Consider the following 22,398-nt stretch of genomic DNA (forward strand, 5'->3'; position numbering starts at 1 on the left):
TTCACCACCAGATGTCAGGGTGGAGCTCATCCTGACTCTGCTTACATTTGCATACTAAGAAAGAAAACTCATCTAAGTGCTGTAGTCTATCTGAACTTTTCTGTTGCCTCCATCAGTTTAGTATCTGAGTGCTGTAATGTATTAAAAATAATTACCATCCTGCCTGCTATTAGTGCAGTCTATAGAGCTCTCCCTTCTCTGGGATCTGCATCCCATCAGAACAATCAGCCAAGTCAAAATAGTAAATCCTCCAGGGTTCTTTCTGAACATAGATATTTGGCATTCATTTTCAAACCATGCCTTTTGCTTTTTTTGTCTGTGCTGATAGCTGACAGAGCCTGTGTTTGCAGGTCAGGGCCTTGGATTGCACGCCTGTGTTCTCCTATATAGGTAAAGAGCCTCACACAATTTAGGGTGCTGTAGTACATAGTAACTACATATTGTGTTTAGGAACTCTAATAGCTGAGCAAGTTAACTTCCAAGTTATTCCATATGCCCCAGATTCTAGAAACGCATCCTGTTCCACTTCCAGCCAATGATACCACCTATTCCTTCCTCCCAGCCACCTAAATCCAGCAGCCAAAGATAACCATCTCCTAGCTGTGGACATCTAGCCCTTTGTGATGAATGTACACGGATACCTGTGGAAACTCTGACTTCCCACCTCAGCCAAGAACCCCCTGCCCAAACCTCAGTATCTGAACAACACATGATTGATTTATACTCTGAGATCACCTTATGAGATAAGTACATGTACTTAGATCATTACCTTCTACTAAACAACACGTTATGCTATGAGACAAATTATGTCCCCTCCTTACACTCTAAGATCTGAAAATAACACTGATGCTTTACAACTTCAGGAAGTTTTGCTGTTTCCCACAATAAAATCTCTAAGCTAGTGACTTGCTCTAATGTGAAGACTTGTTTCTTCCTGATTGTTGCTATTATTTTACCCAAGCATCAATTTTCACTCAATTTGTTAAATGCTTTTATTAAAGTCTGTAAGTACTGAATGCAAAAAAGGGCAGGGGAATTTTCCTCCCACTGAATCACTATGGGGGGAAAATTATGGTATAACAGTAACACATGAATTTTGAAATTCAGCTCCCGTGCTGTAAAAGGAAACCAGAGATGAATATCTGACCTCATTAAACATGGAGTTCAGGTCAGGAATTGTGTTTCTAACCTCATTTGATAAGATTTTTTTTAAAGATTTTATGTATGTTTTTCAAATTAAATCCCCATATGCATTAATCCTAAATCCCAAATACTTGTTGCTATAACTGAGAAACAAGCACTTCTGTAGTCTTCCCATGCTCACATGATTGTGAAATGCACTGATACGATATGCCTTCCTGCTGTAGTTAGGTTTAATAACGTGTTCAGGATAAATGGAGCAGTGGCGGAGCAATTACCTCTGAAAGAAGCAAAGAGAAGCAAAACTTGAGGAGTGCATGCAGGTCATGATCAGGAACAGACACACTTTACAGCTGCTCTGTTCTCAATTTCAGTGCATTTGAGATTTTGTTTTATAAATATCCCTTCCTGCAAAGAGAGACAATTAACAGGCGAATTTGAAGGGTCCCTGTCAGACTTGATAAAGGGTCCGTTGTCAGATCCCTAGTAGAAGAAAACAGTCACTCCCTAAGCCTTTCCTGCCAAGTCTGGGGAATGTGAATCAGGCAGGGAAGAGTTAAATATCTGGGGAGCAGATGTAGGGAGAGCTCTTTTCTTTGGCAATCCTATAAAGCAAACAGAAGAAAGGAGTCTGGGAGGGGAGAGATCGGATTCAATTTAGGAAAGTAGAAGGATGATTTTCCTTTGGGTCTTCTTTGTACTCTGAAAAAGGGCGGGGGCAGGGAGGTTAGAGTTCATGGGTCTGACTATCCACTTCCTTCTCCCTTATTTAATCATTTACCACTTGTGCAGAGGGAATTTACAATGCTCCTATCCTGATATGCTAATACAAACCATTATACAAAGTGCAAGGCTCTGCTCTAGCTGTGTGCTGCTTGTATGCCAGGGGAGAGGAAGTCCACTCTGACACTACTTACAACCATATCTCTATCTTAAGAAAGATTCATGCCTGGGTATTAGGCTCATTTAAATCTTCAGATTTATTCTAAATATTGGCAGTAATTAAACAATTTGGAAAATCATAAATTCTTCCTCCTGTAAGACTAACACAAACTAAAATATTGGGCTGAATGTGCTTGTTATAGTTATAATAATACAGGGTGATTTTCTTAAAGCAAGAAGGGAATATATGATTGAAAGGACCAGAATGGAAAAAAAGCCCAGGGCCCAGATCCTCAGCTGCTGTAAACTGGCGTTGTTCTATTAACTTCAGTGGAGGTATGCTGATTTACATCAGTTGAGCATCTGGCCCCAGGGATTTTTACTCATAATGGAAAACCTGCTGAAATGCTCTCCCTGGGGAAGTATGTACAGTATCCCTATGACTGGCTATATATATTTGGCTGGTTATTTTCATATGTTAGGTACGTTGTACACAGCGTCTTTCATTTCACAGTAACTTCACAAAGTGCACTGACAATGTATGTATAACCTCCCCAGTGAAATGCTAAACAGCAGAGAAGAAATACAGAGATTTGTTAGTAGTTTCTGTAGGATTGGTCCTGGCACAGTGGACACCAGTTTAACTTTGTTACCATATCACACACACTACCCACTGTCAAGTCACATCCTCCTAATACAAAAGAAGAATGAGCAAAAGAGATAAAACATGACTCTGGAGCACCATGCAGAGTGGCAGTGCTGTGTGACTGCTTTGCAACAGTATCTTCTCTTAAGTGCTGCTTAACCACTGACATGGATTATTTGGCCTAAACACAGTACCGCTCACCAGTCCCGGAGCCGCAAGAATAACAAGATGGCTTTACTCCATTTCTAATCTTTAGTTTTGAGCCCTTCTCAACAGAATGTCTTTAGGCAATTTGAGGCCCCCTTGCTCAGAACTCCTACCTCCATTTCAAGCACCTGCCAGGATCAATGAAGACTGAATGGGACCATTCTTTTCCCCAAACTGACACAGCAATTTAATGCTGATCAGGTGAATCCCCAGGGGAGGAAGGGAAGAGCATGTGGCACAGGCTGGAGGTGGTGTGTAAGTTTGGCTTAAATTCAAGCAGAGTGGCCTCAACGTCTGTCCCCTCAAGATACCACTCTGTCTCTACAGTCATAGATTGCTCCAATCCAAACTAAATAATCTTCTTCTAAGTGACAAGGAAAGGCTTCACAGGGAGAAAAGTTTGACTTTTTTACTGAATGGCAGCAGCCCAGATTAGCTAAACTATCAGCTGACCATTATAGTTCTGCTGACCAAGACGCTGCAGATGTTACGGAGTGCCCAGATATATATACTCAAGCAACTATGAAAGTGTGCATGGAGACCTCACAGCATTCTGGCCATAGTTGAGGACTGTAAATACCAATGAGTACAGCTGACCAGAGGATGACAATTCTGTTTCGTGACAACTTTTGAGCTTTCAAAATTAGTTTTTGTTCTGCATTGGCATGAAAATAAAATCTTTTGAATATTTTTGCAGGAGTGGGTTGGTGCTGGCCTGGGATAAATAGTGCCCAGTTCAAGTCTCCATTCTGCCAGATTTGGACCAGAGTTTTTCATCCTCCATTACTCTAAATCAGGCAGTACTGGGACTTGATCTAGTCTAGGAGCCTAACCACCCAACTATAGACAAAGGCCTGGTCTACACTAGGAGTTTATGTCGAATTTAGCGCCGTTACATCGAATTAACTCTGCACCCGTCCACACCACGAAGCTATTTAGTTCGACATAGAGGTCTCTTAAATTTGACTTCTGTACTCCTCCCCAACGAGGGGAGTAGCGCTAAATTCGACATGGCCATGTCGAATTAGGCTAGGTGTGGATGGAAATCGATGCTAATAGCTCTGGGAGCTATCCCACAGTGCACCACTCTGTTGACACTCTGGACAGCAGTCCGAGCTCGGATGCTCTGACCAGCCACACAGGAAAAGCCCCGGGAAAATTTGAATTCCTTTTCCTGTCTGGGCAGTTTGAATCTCATTTCCTGTTTGGACATCGTGGCGAGCTCAGCAGCACTGGCAACGATGCAGAGCTCTCCAGCAGAGGTGACCATGCAATCGCAGAATAGAAAGAGGTCCCCAGCATGAACTGATCGGGAAGTCTTGGATCTGATCGCTGTGTGGGGCGATGAGTCCGTGCTTTCCGAGCTGCGCTCCAAAAGACGGAATGCAAAGATCTATGAGAAGATCTCTAAAGCCATGGCAGAGAGAGGATACAGCCGGGATGCAACGCAGTGCTGCGTGAAAATCAAGGAGCTGAGACAAGGCTACCAGAAGACCAAAGAGGCAAACGGACGCTCCGGATCCCAGCCCCAGACATCCCGTTTCTACGAGGCACTGCATTCCATCCTAGGTGCGGCCGCCACCACTACCCCACCAGTGACTGTGGACTCTGAGGATGGGATATTGTCGACGGCCGGTTCCTCGGACATGGTAGCGGACGGGGAAGATGAGGAAGGAGATGAGGAGGACGAGGCAGTCGACAGCGCTTACAACGCTGATTTCCCCGACAGCCAGGATCTCTTCATCACCCTTACAGAGATCCCCTACCAACCGTCCCCAGCCGTTAACCCGGACACAGAATCAGGGGAAGGATCAGCCAGTAAGTGTTTTAAACATGTAAACATTTATTTTTCACAGAACAGGAATATTAAGAATGGGTTTTTCATGATTACTTTGCCCTAGGCGCTTAACTGTTCACTCCCTGGCAGTGCAACTACTTAAAAAAATCGAACAATGTCTGGTGTAGCATGATTGTTCTGCCCAAGCCGCTCTACTGTTTAGTCCCTGCCAGTGCAGCTACAGTAAAATCCGGTCTATATGTCCGGGGATAGAGCTGAAATCCTCCATTGACATCTCCACGAAGCTCTCCTGGAGGTAATTGGAAAGCCTTTGCATCAGGTTCCTGGAGAGAGCGGCCTTATTGGGTCCTCCGTAGTAGGAAACATTTCCATGCCAGGAGAGAAGCAAGTACTCCGGGATCATTGCCCTGCAGAGCATGGCGGCATACGGCCCTGGTCTTTGCAGGCTTTCCCGAAGCATCCTTTCTTTTTCCGTCTCGGAAATCCTCATCAGAGTGATGTCGCTCATGATGACCTGCTTTGAATTAGGTAGGGGAATGTTAGTATTGGGATTGCTTGCCTGTTCCTTTACAGAACTGTAACCGGCGGTTTACAGCCACGCGGTGGAGGCGGGAGAGGGGCAGCATACAGGGATCTTTCCCTGGGACAGCCGCGAGGGGGTGGGACAGGGGCAGAGTTCATGCTTGCCGGATTGCTGGCAGCAGGGACTGGCATTGCTTTCAATGTGAAAGGAGGCCAGTGCAACTATCAAAGTTTTAAGCAGCCACAAGTCTACGGCTTACCATGTCAGCCTGCTACACAAATTCCAGTGTCCTGCCCCGCTTCTCTGATCTGCACTGCAAGACCCCAGGCACTGAATGCGAAGGTCGAAAATTCGACCTTGTCCTGAGTGCGCATGTGATAGGTGCTGTGCATGGTCTTGTTCACAGAGAAAGACTATGTTCTTTGTTCACAATGAAATTTATCTTTCTGAGGAATTCACTCCCTTTTTCCCATTCCCACAGCTGCGACTGTCTCACAACCTAGCCTGGCATCACACTCCCAGAGGCTAGCGCAGATTAGGCGTAGGAAGAAGAGGACACGGGAGGACATGTTCTTGGAACTTATGGGCTGCTCCCGAGCCCAGGCAGCCCAGCAGACACAGTGGAGGGAGAACTTGTCCCAAATGCACAGATCACACATGGAACGGGAGGAGAGGTGGCGGCAGGAAGACCAGCAGGCGACTCAATCGCTGCTTGGACTAATGAGGGAGCAAACAGACACGCTCCAGCGCCTTGTGGATGTTCTGCAGGACCGAAGGCAGGAGGACAGAGCCCCGCTGCAGTCTATCTCTAACCGCCCTCCCCCGCCACCAAGTCCCATACCCCCCTCACCCAATGTCCAAAGAAGGAGGGGCGGCAGAGTCCGTGAAAACTCTCACTCCACCCCTGCAGAGTGCTCTAGTACTAGAAAGCTCTCATTCCCCAAAATTTGACAAGTCCTTTCCTTCCCGCCTCACCGAAGCCCCCGTCCAAGTTTCACCCCCCCAGTTTCATGTGTAGTTGCTAATAAAAAATATGTTTCTGTTCATTACTGTTTCCATCATGTTCTTTAGAGGAGAGTCTGTCTGAAGCGGGGGAAGGGGGTTGGTAATTGGACAGGACAGCAGCAGGGCACACATACATTGCAGTCACTAGTTACCCTGGTCAGTCTGGGAGGTGGTTTTAGTGTTCTGTGGGGGGTGCTCTGTGACTTTGTGGCGGGGGAGGGCAGTTAGAGATCTTATACAGCGGTCCTTATCCTGGATCACAGAGCCACGCAGAAGGGGATCTGTAACCGTCCTCCCCCTGCCACAAAGTCACATAGCCCCCCCACACACAGAGTCCCGAACAGGAGGGGTGGCAGGCTCCGTTGAAACCACCAGTCCACCACTGCGGAGCCTGTCATTCCTGGAGTTTAAAAGCGTCATTTGCATCACTACACTACACCCGCTCCCCACCACAGTCTGCGTCCCAGGTTCAACACTTTCCCGCGAAAACAGTAATAAAGAAAACGGTGTTCATTAACAAAATTCAAGTCATTTTATTTTTAAACGTGTTTTGGAAGGGGGGAACGGGGTATGTAACTGGAGAGGATACTGAACATTTAGTGGGTAAAGAAACGGGGGCAGGTTCAGCTTCTCTGTACAACAACTGAAAAGTCACAGGTTACCCTGCTCACTCAGGAACCTAGCTTTCAAAGCCTCCCGGATGCACAGCGCGTCCCGCTGTGCTCTTCTAATCGCACGGCTGTCTGGCTGGGCATAATCAGCAGCCAGGCTATTTGCCTCAACCTCCCACCCCGCCATAAAGGTCTCCCCCTTGCTCTCACAGAGATTGTGGAGCACACAGCAAGCTGCTATAACAATGGGGATATTGGTTTCACTGAGATCACAGCGAGTCAGTAAGCTTCTCCATCTCCCCTTGAGACGGCCAAAAGCACACTCCACCACCATTCTGCACTTGCTTAGCCGGTAGTTGAAGAGTTCTTTTTCAGTGTCCAGGGCGCCAGTATAGGGCTTCATGAGCCAGGGCATTAGCGGCAGGGCCAGCTCTGGCTTTTTTGCCGCCCCAGGCAAAAAAGCCTCCGGATTCCCCCCCCCGGGGGGAGGGCGGCCGGAGCCCCAGGGGCAGGGCGCCGGGGGGAGGGCGGCGAGCCCCGGCAGGGGCTCCGCTCTCCCCCTGGCGGCCGGGAGGAGGGTGCTGGAGGGGAGGGCGGCCGGAGCCCTGGAAGGAGGGCGGTGAGCCCCGGCGGGGGCTCGGCTCTCCCCCCGGCGGCCAGAGCGCAGGGCGGCAAGCCCCAGGAGGGGCTCGCTGCTCTCCCCCCGGTGGCCGGGGAGGAGGGCGCGGGGGGGGGAGGGTGGCCAGAGTGCCGGGGGGAGGGCGGTGAGCCCGGCTGTGGCCCCGCTCTCCCCGGCGGCCGGAGCGCCGCGCCGCCCCCCCTCCAGGTGCCGCCCCAAGCACCAGCGTGGTTGCCTGGTGCCTGGAGCCGGCCCTGATTAGCGGGTAGGCTGGGTCCCCGAGGATGACTATAAGCATCTCCACATCCCCAAGAGTTATTTTGTGGTCCGGGAAGTAAACACCTTCCTGCAGCCGTCTAAACAGACCTGAGTTCCTGAAAACACGAGCGTCATGAACCTTGCCCGGCCATCCGACGTTGATGTTTGTAAAACGTCCCCTGTGGTCCACCAGTGCTTGCAGCACCATTGAAAAGTAGCCCTTTCTGTTGATGTACTGGCTGGCCTGGTGGCCCGGTCCCAGGATAGGGATGTGAGTTCCATCTATAGCCCCACCGCAGTTTGGGAATCCCATCGCGGCGAAGCCATCTATGATAACCTGCGCATTTCCCAGGGTCACTACCTTTGAGAGCAGTACCTCAACGATTGCGTTGGCTACTTGCATCACAACAACCCCCACAGTAGATTTGCCCACGCCAAAGTGGTTCGCAACTGACCGGTAGCTGTCTGGTGTTGCAAACTTCCAGAGGGCTATGGCTACTCGCTTCTGGACAGTCAGGGCTGCTCGCATCCGGGTGTCATTGCGCTTCAGGGCAGGGGACAGCAACTCACAAAGTTCCATGAAAGTCCCCTTCCACATGCGAAAGTTTTGCAGCCACTGTGATTCATCCCAGACCTGCAGCACTATGCGGTCCCACCAGTCCGTGCTTGTTTCCCGTGCCCAGAATCGCCGTTCCACAACATCCACATGACCCATTGCCACCATGATGTCCTCGGCGCTGGGTCCCGTGCTTTCTGACAGGTCTGTGCTACTCTCAGATTTCATGTCCTCACCGCGGTGCCGTAGCCTCCTAGCCTGATTTCTCTGCATCTGCCTCTGGGAAAGGTGGATGATAAGCTGCGAGGTGTTGACAACGGCCACAACTGCAGCGATCGTCGCAGCGGGCTCCATGCTCGCAGTGCTGTGGCGTCCGCGCTGTCACTGACCAGAAAAGTGCGCGAACTGATTTCCCGCCGGCGCTTTCAGGGAGGGAGGGCGGTAGTGACGGACGGATGACGACAGTTACCCAAAAACACCCTCGACACATTTTTTTACCCAGAAGGCATTGGCGGCTCGACCCAGAATTCCAATGGGCAGCGGGGACTGTGGGATAGCTGCCCACAGTGCACCGCTTCCAATGTCGATGCTTTCCCCGTTAGTGTGGACTCACAAAGTCGAATTACTGTCCTTAGTGTGGACACACACGTTCGACTTTGCAATATCGATTCCACATATTCGATTTAAGTAAAATCGAACTACTCTCGTAGTGTAGACATACCCAAAGTCTCTTTATGACCCCAAAATCTTCCTGATAAAAATTTTATGGAAACAGATTTGTCTCTGTGAAATGTTTTGTTTGTGGTGAAAAAGTTCCTATCAGCTCTACCAAGGAGAGTGAAGAACTATTTAAGATGGCCTATTGGAGAGTGACATGATATAATGGATGACACTAAGGGAAAAATTAAAATTATCAATAACAGTCTCCTTACAATCAGACCTAGCTGGCTGTGGAATAGTTTGCTAAAGTAAGTGGTGGAAGTCCCATCACTTGGGAAATGTAAAACCTAGACTGGTCAAGACACCAGAAAATGTACTGTAAGAAACAATCTTTTACTGCCCTAGAGATAGGAGAGATTACCAACAGGTGCTTTGCTTCTCTAACACCTACATGATTTGTTTCTAGGAAGAGAATACACAAAGCGGAGCCCGGCCCTTTTGTGTAACTCAAGGGCAAAGGAAAATGTTAGCTCCTCAGGGGTAACAACCACATCTCTACACACACAGGGTAGCTGGAAAATACTCTAGATATGGAGGGATTGCTCTAATAGACTGCATCCTAGGACTTGCATCTTTAAATTATTTAACATGTTAATACATTTCACTTGAATGCTCATCAGCACATAGCTGGCTGCTCTCTGAAGAGAACGGATCTCTTCTTATGGTTTCAACAAACTTTTTTAAAAATTGCAATCGAAAGAGGCAGACTACATGTGACCCGTAGAGCTCCAGACACAATTCTGCACACAAACTGTACCACCCTCCCAAAGCAAGATATCAGATTATTCAAAAACAAGCCCATATTCTGCAGGAAATGACTTGTAGATTTTACTACAGGGGGCTATGAGTCATAATTAAAATATCTGACTCAACTAGCTGATCCCTGATGTTCCCCCTCCTATCCCAAGCATGTGATGCTGAAGACATAACACCACTGCAGTCACAAAAGTTCACCATGAAACTGAAGAGCTTGATTGTCATTTATACTAAGGCCCTTTTACATCCCTCCGGCATCCGAAGCGACCTCAAAGTAAATGTAAGTTGCACTCAGATAAAGGCCTTTTTACACTGCCCAAGTGGTGTAAGTGAGAATCAGGCTCCAGAATGAAGGTGCTATTTTGGTTCTGAAGCCACAGTGTCTCCCAAGCAGAATTGTTTTCCTTTAAGCACTTATTGGACAGGACAGTAATTCTGACACTTCCCAGAACTCTAACAGATAAAGGCAACAGTTAAACATGTCTTCTGTTGTTGTTGCCATCTTGGTCCCAGGATATTAATGAGACAGGGTGGGTGAGGTAATATCTTTTATGGACCAGATTTTTATTTGTGAAAGAGACAAGCTTTTGAGCTTCCACAGAGCTCTTCTTCATGTCTGGGAAAGGTGAGTTACCTACCTTCTCTCTCTAATGTGAGAGTGAGTCAAGTGGACAAAATACCCTACAGGCTTGGACTTCAAAATACCTGAATATTGCCTTCTATGATTTGCATATGAAGTGCATCTCAGGGAGCAATTAAGTAGTGTGATGGGGTGTGAGGTGAGCATAAACTTGGAAAGTGTGCATATGACTGTTTGCTAGGGAAAAGTTTCTAGGCAAAGCACATCTTTCCTCTTTTATTCTCCCTAATGCAATCCAAATCTTAGTGCTTTGTCGCTATCTCTTAACTCCCAGGCCAATGCCCTTTTATGTTGTCTAGTTACCTCAGTCTGATCTGTGAGCTTTTCTTACATTTCATTTTGCCACTTTTATTTGAAAAAATTATGACAGCCATATAGATAGAATATATTTGTGGTAAAATTCACATTGAGTTGGAACTAGGATACTTATAACTATTTGTACCCAAACAATTTAACAGTATAATTTTCCCCCCTCTGATAAAAAGGGTAATTCCAGCTTATTGGCTGGCCAGTGTCTTGTACTGCATCAGAAGAACAGAATTATATGAAATCAATTGTTACCATCGTATAACACTGGAGTAATGAAGCGGTAAATCAGACCCATAGCATCTAGCCTTTGATGCTCTTGTCAAGTTGTTCCATGCACTTGCTAATCCAGGGCATTAGCAATTCCTCAGTGTCCTGTTTGCTCTTCACTAAATAATGGTAGTGAAACCACAACCATTCATCTATGCAGAACATTTTCTCTCTCAAAATCAACGAACGTATTCCTAACTTTAAATACATTTTAGGTCACCATGATGTCTCTTCTTCCCCAGTGGGAAAAGCTGACAGCTGCTCTAGACTTTCCTCTTTACAGATATTATTAAAATGCAAAATCATTCAGCTCTGTGCTGCATCCCCGTTCACAGCAGGAATATTGTTCCTATAAAAAGGTGGCAAAATCCGAATACAGCATTCTAGATCAGGCATTTATGTTTTCAACTGTTAATAGTCACACATTGTGTTCTTTCTTCTCTTCCATGCTGATAAATTCCTGTTCCCATATCATAGAGGATTGTATGTCACTAGTAATTTTGGACATTAGTTAATGAGTGAAATTTGTTAAACACTATTTACCTACATGCTGAATGGCCTATATTTTACCACAAAACATGCACAGACTCAGTCCTGTTAATATTCGAAATGACTGCACAGACTATAACATTTGTATATAAAGCTACTTCCATCCATCTGTTAAAATGCTCATTCCCTTCCCCTTCATTCCAGCCAGAAGTTTACTTCTATAAATAAAAATAAATCGGGTTTCTAGTGTTGAAACATTAGTTAAGAAATGTGATGATCATGATGGTTTAAAAAAAAATCAACCTGTTTTCACATCCATTTAACAGTGCTTGAAATTCAGACTATGTAAAGAAAGACATTGCCAACTTGGCTATGTTGTGTGTATTTCTCCTCAAAGTGTTTGAGCATATTTTGTGATGAAGTTGCACAACTGAGGTTCTCATTGGCTTGCAGGGCCAGGAGTTTTGGCGATTGTGAAGTAGCCAAAAGACAAATAAATACATAATGAGAGCAGCGTTGAAAGAAAAATGCGTTGGAAACAACTCGGTTTGGGTGAGAGACTAGTAAATGGATTATGAGGAGGGAGTGGACAGAGGTAAGCGTGTGGGAGAGGAAGCATGACTTCAAGACAGAGAAGAAGGAGGGGAAAGGCAGTGCGGACTGTGGATGGGAGTAGTGGATGTGGCGAGGTAGAGGAAGGATAGGAATATTCATAGATTTTTAAGGCAGAAGCAACCATTATGATCATTGAGTCTGACCTATCTCCACCATTATTTATCATTCCATCAATTTGTGTCCTCTGTAAACATTACCAGCAATGATTTTATATTAACTTTCACTATTGTGAAAGAAATCGAATAGCATTGGGCCAAGAGCAGAACTCTGCAGGGCCCCCTTACAAATGCCCCCATTGGATGATGATTTCCTGTTTACAATTTCTTTTGACGAAGAGACGATGATAGAAGTATGACTGAAGGATTTGAGAGGATGACAAGAAAAGTGAAACAGGAAGGAAAAGGCTGTGGGAGAAGAGAGTAACCATATCCATGTGCTGGTCATAATGTGGTGGAGAGTAGGTAGAATGGAAAAGTGTAGGTTCGCTGAGATTACCTATACCTGAGCAAAACTTCAGACTGAAGTACATTTCTGAGGAACCTGGTGCCAAGCTTGCTGACACAATGATTTCCTCTGTTCAGTGTCTAACTCTTAACTCTTTGTTTGGATGGCAAATTATAATTGACTAAGGCCTTGGCTACACTGGCGCTGTACAGTGCTGCAACTTGCTGCGCTCAGAGGTGTGAAAACGCCCCCCCCGAGCGCAGCGAGTGCAGCGCTGTAAAGCGCCAGTGTAATCAGCACCTGCAGCGCGCTGCACGCTCACTCGCAGCGCTGCAAGCTGCGCCCCTCGGAGAGGTGGAGTACTTACAGCGCTGCGAGAGAGCTCTCGCACCGCTGGCGGCGCGACTACACTCGCGCTTCACAGTGCTGCCGTGGCAGCGCTGCCACGGCAGTGCTGTGAATTGCCAAGTGTAGTCAAGGCCTAAGAGAAAGGAAACTTTAGTTAGTTGTTCAGGGTTTGTTTTATTTTTAATGCTCCAGACTTGCCAACTTCTTTATTTAGGAAGCTGGTCTCCATGCTCACTACCTTCTGTCACACACATTTTTAATCTATGTCCTTGGCATCCTCCTTATTCCCTGGTGAGTTTCACCATTTGCTTTTGGAGGATTAGAGCTCCATTACTTTCTTTTACATTTGGCATATTTTGCATTGTTGAACCAGATCCTTAGCGGGTGTAAAATAATGTCGCTATGCGGACTTCAGTGGAGCTACACCCACTGAGGATCTGCTCCATAGTCGTTTTCATTACATGGTTATTCTAAAAATGTCCCTGTTAAAAAGAAAGATTTGTTTCTACAATGTCATGACACATATTGCATCAGAACAGACCTTAGGGATATAACTTTACTTACTTGTTTGTTCAAAAATATGTAGATGACTGGATTGTAGACTGTACTACTTTTTGCAAGGACTGATGGAATGATGCTGGCGGACGGCGTAATTAGACCAGGTTTTCCAAAAGTAGCTATCAGGGCCATGATCCCATATGGCAGCCAGCAAAGAAGAAAACAAATTACCATCACAACCACCATGATCAGTACACGTTGCTCTCTTGTCCGGCCCATTCCTTTAGTAACACCACTCACCTAAAATAAAGAAAACAGGATTGTGAAAGAAATATTAACAGTGTGTATAATTATTAATGCTGAAAATGGGGGGAAATATGTCTGAGTTACTTGCATTAGCAGTTGTGGCAAGTGGCCGACGCTACTGTAGTGGGTCCTGCACTTTTCCTTGGTGTGGTGGGTCAGGGTGCCACCTCTTGCCCCTATTCATGGGCATCGAGGGCTGTGCTAGTGCCCCGGTAGAGGAGAGGTGGGGAGCAGGGAAGGGACCCAGGTCTGCCCCCTTACTCCAGGTCCCAGCTCCTTCAGCTTCATGGGCTTCTTACCCTTTTTCCCCTTGGGTAGGGTTTCCCTCAGTCCTCTGTGCTGGGGAGTCCCTCTGCTCTGCTTGGGCAGGGCTTCCCTTCCCCTGGTCCTCTGGTTAACAGTGGTACTCCTCCAAACTCTAGTCAGCTCTCCTTCCCTCCCGCTGTCTGACTTGGGCTCATTAGAATTAATGATGGCCCCTTTCATCCAGAGGAAACCAAAAGCCATCTGCAAGCTACATTTGTGTGTAAAATGTTGTGCTAAGGGGCCTACCCTAGGCTTATTGCACCTGAATAGCAGTTGTTGGACAGAAATCCAGCCCAGTGTACCCTTGGGCACTAGGCTGTGTGAGTGTCTAACAGGTCTGGTCTCCTGGGGCCATGGTCAGTCAGTTTGGTGGTAAGGTATGGCTCCAGCATCCCCTGCTCCTTGAATGTGTGGTGCTGTTTGTTAGTAACATGTTTCAGCGGAATAGGGAAAGATGCCAACTGCTCATCTGTAAGTGCATGGAGATGGGGAACACAACTAACTACTGAAATGCAGCCTTCTCAGGGCAGAACTGGGCAAATGTTGGCAGCACAGAGCAACACTAAACTGCTAGGACCTGGAAAATACTTTAATCTGGAGTGGATGGATGTACAGGGGTAATTTTAGAGAGGCACAATGCAATTTTCCTACTTGGAATTTGGCTGGGGTACCCTGGCTAGCCCTCCAATGGGCTCAGTCATCAGTTGGTGTAAGTCTGCAAAGCTCCATTGACTTCACTAGTTCAACAGAACACTCTGGCTTACATTTTTAGGGGCTTGAGGCCACTCCCATCTGTGGAGAGTAGAGGTCCATTGGATTTGTAAAGCATCACAAGTGGTCAGTTCTAAAGCTTTGCAATTCCACCAGCATAGAATCAATCTTGTACCATTAGTGTAGTACTGATCGAAAAGGGATACCTACTACTTCCCCATCATTGCTTCCGGGTCAGGGGAAGTTGTATGATGTTGCTGGAACGATGCACAAACTTGAATGAACTATGTCTCATTTCTTACTGGATATGCTGTACTCAAGATCCATTTTTCTCTGCCACTGGACTGCATATCTTGATAGTGCAGTTTTTGAACTGAAGGCTGTGACTGCTCTAAAGTGTATTTGATCACAGGCAACTGATTTAAAAGAGGATATAAAAATTATAGACTGCAATGAGTTCTGGATGAGGCCTGACGAGATTTGAATGATGCAGTTAACCACAACATTGGTGCTTATGTACTTTTTCATGAGAAATCTAAAGTGACTAAGCCATAGTTTTCCTGCTTACAGTAAAATGAGATTAAAATTCCCCCAAAGTATTTTTATTTATTTACTTAGCTTTATATTTTAAGCCTATAGCTCTGGCAAAGTAGATCAGATGCTTCTACTCAGTCTTTCTCGGGAGACAAGAACAAAAAGACTGCCAAAATTGAAAGATGATTAACTTAAAACTGATAAATAGGAACTCCAGGGGTGTCTCACCTTAACATGATTGAAATTCTCTTCTGCCACTTGGGACCAGATGATAAACCTCTCAGCTTCTTGTACGTCTAATAACCCTTCCCATAGACTCCCAACACCCATTCAAAAAGCCACCAGTTCCCTGTACTGCTTAGCCCCCTATTGATAACTGTCCTGTTGTACACCAAAAAAATAAAATCATTACAAATTCCTCTTCAATATTTTCTTCTAATCCTTGGTACCTCTCACCTCCACATCAGACAGCCCTGCCCCTCTGAGCCCTGCCACTGGCAACAAATTCCATCCCTTATTAGTCTCTTATCCCTATGTGAATGAGCAGACACTGTTCAACCTTCACAGAGCTGCTGCCTTGATCAGATTAGGTAAGGTTAATGAGACATAGGCTACATCTAGACTAGGAGTTGGGGCGGGGGGGGGGGGGGTGTTTCCCAGCTCTCATACACATACTTGCTCTAGCTCTCACTCAGCTAGCGCTAGTATAAATAATAGCCTAGTCGTGGTAGTGCAGGTAGTAGCAGCAGAGGTGCTGCTTAGCCGTGTCAAGTACAAACATGCCTGAAACTGCCCTAGCTCATAGCCATAGACTAAAATCAAGCCCATCCCATGGACCTCTCAAACTTTTATACAATCCATCAGTTTCTTCCTCTATGTCAACAATAAACCTTCACCACCTCAAGAGAAACATTTTATTTTGTTACTTATTGGTGTATATTTTCCAGATGAGGCACAGAAATTTAGCCATCAACTTCCACTGATAATGGGAGCCACAACGATGAGTGCTGCATCTCTCCATGAAATGTACCCTGTAACTACAGTAGACCCTTCATTTTTATTTATTGATTTATTTTGGAACACCAACTTTATGAACAACTAGATATATGGACCATTTTTCATGACAGGAAGGTGTATGGGTGTATGTGAAATCATATAATGAAAGGGATGTCAATGAAGAACAAGTTGACATCCCTTCACATGTCGATGCCTCCAGTGCATTAGAAATTGCTTTGTAGTGGTGTGAAGGACAAGAAGAAAGTGATGCAGTGCGCCACACTGCAGCTTGTGCATCATACCTATGGAAATTTTAAGAAGGCCTTAAATTAGAAAAGTTCCTAAAATGGAACTCCTCAGTCCTCAATCAGTTTGTTACAATAGGGGTTCTTCTGTAATTAAATCAAATGAAGGCACTTGGCCAGATCCTCAGCTGTGTCATGAAATCTATGGAATGAGACCAATTTACACTAGCTAAAGGTCTGATCCCAATTTGGGATTTTGTGCATTTCTTTTTTGAAACCTAATCTGTTGCCTAGTGACATTGTTTCTAAAAAAGGAATCACTCTAAGACATACTTAAATACTATAATTGTACTGTGCAACTACGATTAGTCTATGCTAACAAACATTATAAGAGATGCAAGAAATGGATGGTTCTAGTCGTTTTTTCTTAAAAATGTAATGTAGTTTCAGGACACACATTCCATCAGAATTTACCTCAGAATGCAGTAGGTTTTTTAACTGACAATTAGATTGCTAATCACATATATCAATCTAAAACGTCATTTCCACTATAAAGGCAAGGATCAGTCATTGCACTGGCTTGAAGGTTATTTAGTACTCTAACTCAAGTTAGAGTGGCTCACACTGGTTACAAGGTCAGGCTGTAATTTGTAGATGCCAATATTCACAATGTATAGTACTTTAGTGCCAGGCTTACTTAGAACATGGTAAGGGACCTGCTAAGCTTGACAGAAGCAAAGGCTGATAGACATACAGCCATTCTCAAGGGCTTACATTAATGTGAAGGAACAAGCCAAGCCTTACAACTTCGTTTACTGTATTCAAGACTGAAAACACATTCATTTTACCCTGACTTACTCCTTACCTTTTCCTGTGCAAAAAACGATCAAATAAAAAAAATGCTAGTGTATATCAGGTATTTTGATCCTACAAAATCATTCAGAACTTTGCTACCTCAGGACAGAAGACAAGGAAATGCTTGAATAGGTTTGCCAAGTATATTCACTGAACCCCATTCTGCTTGCCAAGACTAATCGGAACTGCTTCATGAGCTAGCTATTATAAATCAAGTGTGAAGCAGGTCAGCTTGATCTCTGGAAGGCTGAGAGAAGCAACCGCAATGTTTTGTAAGAGAGTGAAAGGTAAAAATCAGATCTGGAAGTTGGAGAGGAAAGAAGAGACCCCTCAGAGTAATGTAGGGTCCTGCACATCAACATGTTCACCAGCATAATAATTTTTTGCTAAAACCATGAAGCTTTGGGGCCAGATTCGAGTCCCATTGTAGTCAATTAATTTTGCATTCAGTGTCACTGGCGCAGGAGCCCCCTCTTAGTTTAACTAGGCCCCTTCCTTCAATGAGATCCACTTGAATGGACCCCACAAAGCCCCTTTATCTTCAGTGGGATTCCACCCAGGTGAATGTGAGCATCCCATTGCAGGATTAGGGCCTCAAGCACAAAGGGAGCTGCTTCTGAAGATCCTTATATGCACACACAGCTCCACAGGTGGATCTCTTTTCAGGGTGCATTAGAGGCCTTGTACTTCTCAGCTGAGAAAAGCCCAGGAACTTGGCAGGTCCAGGGTTACTACCGGCATCCTTTGCATGGAGATCTGTCTCACTGAAATGTTCCCTCAGCAAACTGTCTTAACAGCTGGGACAGGAGTAAATTCCAGATACAAACACCATGTTACAATCTCATGAATTCAAGGGCTAATCAGCATTTTTTGTGGCATTCTGCAAACTGGAAGCTTTCATTAATGAGGAAGTTACCACACAGTCTTCATATTGTGATATGCTGCTGACCTGTTAACCCAGCCTTGCAGGAAACGATCTCTGGAGGCAACCTTTAAGAGTAGCACAGATGAGAGATCATCCCTCCACTTCTCCATTCCTGCCAAGGAGCTGTGAACTTTAATGCTTAAATGGGACCACTTAAAAGCTATTAAGCACAGGAAAGTTTTCTCTCCCCTCCCCATCACACCTAACTATCAAAACATGGAGGAAATGAAATGTAAACAGCTCTGTTAATGCCATGTGATGGTTGCACAATTAAGATTGCAAGTAGTAAGATCATGCAAAAGGTTTGAGAAGCATAATTTGATTGTGTTCCACATACTTTCCATTGTTTAATCATGTTTCTGGATAAGGGGGTACTTGTGGCCTGTACTGTGCACTGATGAAAAGGAGCAGAAGAGGGTGGAAGGTGCCCTGTTATTTCTTTGCACTAGTATGGCACACCATGCTTTTTCTGCCCTGGGAGGGGGCAGGCTCTGCAGAACCACTCTATTCTCCCCTCCCCCACTTTGGACAGGTGGATGAGAAGAGGCAGGGAGGGCAGTGGGAGGAGTCTTGATTCAGTCCTTGCAATATTGCCAGTGGCTTAGTCATGCTGGTGCACTGGGGAGTATATGCTGTGATGCTAGATGTGGTGAAGTTGATTCTTTCTCTGGAGCTGTGGGAGGGAGGTACTGACTCCTTGAACTACAGTCTTCCTCCTGGGCTGTTCCAAGGGCAGCCCTTTGTTTTGGGCGGGTTTACAAACTTATGATTTAGCCCAATGTGGTATTTCTGTAAAATGTGACATGGCCAGAATCCTGCCCTGTGTAGAAGGAATCCCTGGGCGGTGGAGAACCGGCTGAATGGCTCCTACTTTAGCTCCTGTCTGGGCCCAGAACAATAATCTTCATCTCCCAGAACAATCTGTTATTTGGGCCACAGTCAGCCAGACATGGATTAGAGCAGCCCTTGCGGCTCAGGAGCCAAACCAGCCCCAGTAGTGAGGGGGAGAAGCAAAGGTGCCAGGAACCTGAGGTGTATTGAAAACTGTTTAAAATTACAAGCTTTCACTTTAAAATTGTAAGGGGTTTCCTGGTTCTGCATTTCAAATGTGCTAAAAGGCCTAACTCTGCTCCCATTTACCACAATGGTGGCAAAGTTAGATCAATGCTGAGCGCTTTTGAAACTCTGAATGCTCGGAGCAGGACCAACCGTGAAATAGACAGCTGGGTCTCCAAGCTGCCTTGGTAAATGAGGCAGTACACAAAGATTGTACATAATTCCAGCTCCTATCAAAATGGCTGCCTGTCTTGTTTGGCTTCAGGGAAATTGTCATCTGTGGTCATGCAAATACCACAAGTCATGACATGTTGACAGCCCAGATTTTTAAACTTCATCTCTTTTGTCAAGGTACTTTATCTCCCTAATGCTTTGTGTTTCTGCTAAGAGAACAACTAGGCAGGTTGTCCCTTAAAGGTTGATTCCCATAATTATGAGTGCTAATATACCACTCCATCAGTTAAGCCCTTTGTTCACAGCTAATATATGCAACAGGAAAATGCTGATAATACCGTAAAAGACCGTTGGGTCTCACTCCTGGTAGGAGGAAGGAGAAAAAAGAAGAAGAAATGTTGGAAAGGTAAATTTAAAAGCAAAAGAGAAGTAAGGCAGAATTAAAAATACAGCTTTTTATTGTCTCCTCAAGAAAATAGCATAATGGTCATGCATGCTTTAAAACCAGGTGTAAATTCTTGAAACCGGGGGGAGGAAAGGAACAGAAAACAACCAGGAACCCCATCTTGCCTATATTATGCTTTGTCTTCTAGGACTATGTGAACAAACTGTGTTAGTGCACAGACTTTATTGTATTGTAAAAGAAGAATATTTGCCCCTAATTACTAGAGACAGTGGAAGAATGGGAAGGAGGAGTCACTAAAATATTGATAAATTTCTAAATAACTTGCAATCTGCAGGTTTTGAAATTTGGATAAAAACTTGTTTTTGGTCATCCCTCCTCTCACACTACCATTCCCTCCTTCTGTTTTGCCAGTGAAAAATGGAGAGAAAATATGAGGGGAACAGGGAAAAAACAAATACTGATTTGTTGTTGGGTTTAGCTGAGAAAAAAATATGCTTTTTTGGTAAATATTTCCATTTTTAAAAAAAAGCTATTTCATGATGACAAATTTCAACCAGCTCTCCCAACTACCTACTACGTTTAGCTCCCTGCAAACAGCGACATTGTTGACTATTTTGGCTTAGTTTGTCTACATGTAAATAATCCCAGAGCTTCTTCTCTCAGAACAAAAGGCATAACTTGAAACAGTGCCCCTTCAAGACCTGAAGTACCAGTATGCTACGATGTGTGTGAATCTAGGGTATGTCAGGTAGGTATGTGGACTGCTAAGCCAGCCTCTCACAAGGCTTGTCTGTGTCTTGTAACCACAGCCCAGAGTGAGGGGAGCAGGAAGATCACCCTGCACACAAGGGAGCATTCGGAGTTACTCTGCTTGGTACCTTGCAGGTCAGAGCCTTAAGGGTAGAAAAATCAGGCCTTTAATGTTTCATGTTGAGCTGGTCAGGAATTTCCTATCTGAATGATTTTCTGACAGAAAATGCAGTTTCTGCAAACTCAAAATTTCCCGTGAAAAATTTTGATTTGCCAAACACTTTCAATTTTGTGTCAGGAAAATCTAACTGAAATATTTCATTTGGGGTTGGTTTGACCCAAATCAGAATATTTCATTTGACCTAAAATGTTTAATTTGGAATTGGTTAAAAAAAAACTTTAATCCTTCATTTACTTTTGTTATATTGGTTTATGGGAGTTGTAGTTCCAGCTCCCATTTTCTCTTGTGGACCAGGCTCTCTGGAGGACTACTTCTCCCATAATGCATTTTGTCCAGATGGTGGATCATGCAGAGTCACATGACTCTATTTATTATGGAAGATGTAGTTGGGTCAGGGAGCCCGGGCCAAAGGAGTGAATGAGGACTGGAACTACAACTCTCATAAGGCAATCGGGAAATACAGTTCAAAAAGTGAACTGAAACATTCCTATTTTGGGAAGGTCAGAATGTTTTGTTTGTTGAAATGAAACATTTTGATGTTTCCAAAAAAAAAAAAAATTCAGAATTTCCTTTCCACAGAAAATGTCGGCATTTCAACTTTTAGTCCCACTTCAGGACACAAACAAATGTCGACATATCTGAATTGTATGAATGACAGAAACTCTGAATTTTGCTCCACTTCAGTTTGATGGGACAGGTAGAGTGTGATTACTGCACATATTGCAGGAGCAGTGGTTCTCAAAACCACCACCTGAGCTGAAGGGAAAGAAGAGGCTAAAGAATAACTTTTCTCAATGATGAGGAATTGATCCTGATCCTGCACCTTTAAAGTCAGTGGGCATTTTGCCACTGACTTCAATTGGAGCAGAATCAAGGCCTTCATGTGGAAGCCCTGCTTCTCTGCAATAAGCAATCAAAGCTTTCTTAAATGACAAATTATTAGTTGAGCTCCTGCTTGACGTAACACAAGGGCATTTCACATTAAACATACATCAGCTCTGATCATCAGCAACTGTAATCTGATTTAAAGAGCTGTCATATCTACACATGAAAATTAAAGTGTATTAGGAGCCAGCATGTGGCAATAGCCCTGGTGTTCAATCAGGATGAAAGGCACCTGTCATAGAGTTATTTCTGGTTTAAGAACTATATTTATCCTTCAAGTGTGTCATATTTACCCTTCATAGGCGAAATGGAAATGGAAATGCAAAAAAAAAAAGAAGTTGGAGGAAGAAGCAATAACTAAGATGCTATAAACTGTGACATGGATTTCACTGAGTTCAGTACTTGGGCTGATAGCAGGATTGCCAATGTTGCATTCAATCTGTCATCATAGTGTTCATTCACCTATCATGGTTAAGTCCCTCTGAAGTTGCTCATGCTCTTCTCCTAAATAACCTAAATAAGTGTGTTGTATACAGATTTTGCCATCTCACTGCTCATGACACTTTTCCAGGTCTCTAATAAATATATATTCAACACTTGTCATAGTATAGACTCCTAAAGTGCCTCACTGTTAATTGCAATGATGAGAGTTTGAAACTCACCGACGTGCAAGTGCTGTGTGGGTTATATTGGCACAGGGGTCGGCAACGTTTGGCACGCGCTCGCCAGGGTAAGCA

At 44.8% G+C, this 22,398-nt stretch overlaps 1 protein-coding gene across 1 annotated transcript in view; it reads right to left on the bottom strand.

Moving 5' to 3' along the window:
• The window catches only part of LOC112122670 (vertebrate ancient opsin-like), a 156,530-nt gene that overhangs the window by 46,387 nt on the left and 87,745 nt on the right, over positions 1-22,398 (bottom strand). The window contains exon 3 of the mRNA XM_024221410.1: positions 13,398-13,631. Coding sequence (XP_024077178.1) covers positions 13,398-13,631 — 234 coding nt within the window. The remainder of the gene's footprint in view (positions 1-13,397; positions 13,632-22,398) is intronic.

The sequence above is a fragment of the Terrapene carolina genome, unplaced genomic scaffold (assembly GCF_002925995.2).
Source record: "Terrapene carolina triunguis isolate 2854851 unplaced genomic scaffold, T_m_triunguis-2.0 Scaffold88, whole genome shotgun sequence".
Classification (NCBI taxonomy): domain Eukaryota; kingdom Metazoa; phylum Chordata; order Testudines; family Emydidae; genus Terrapene; species Terrapene triunguis.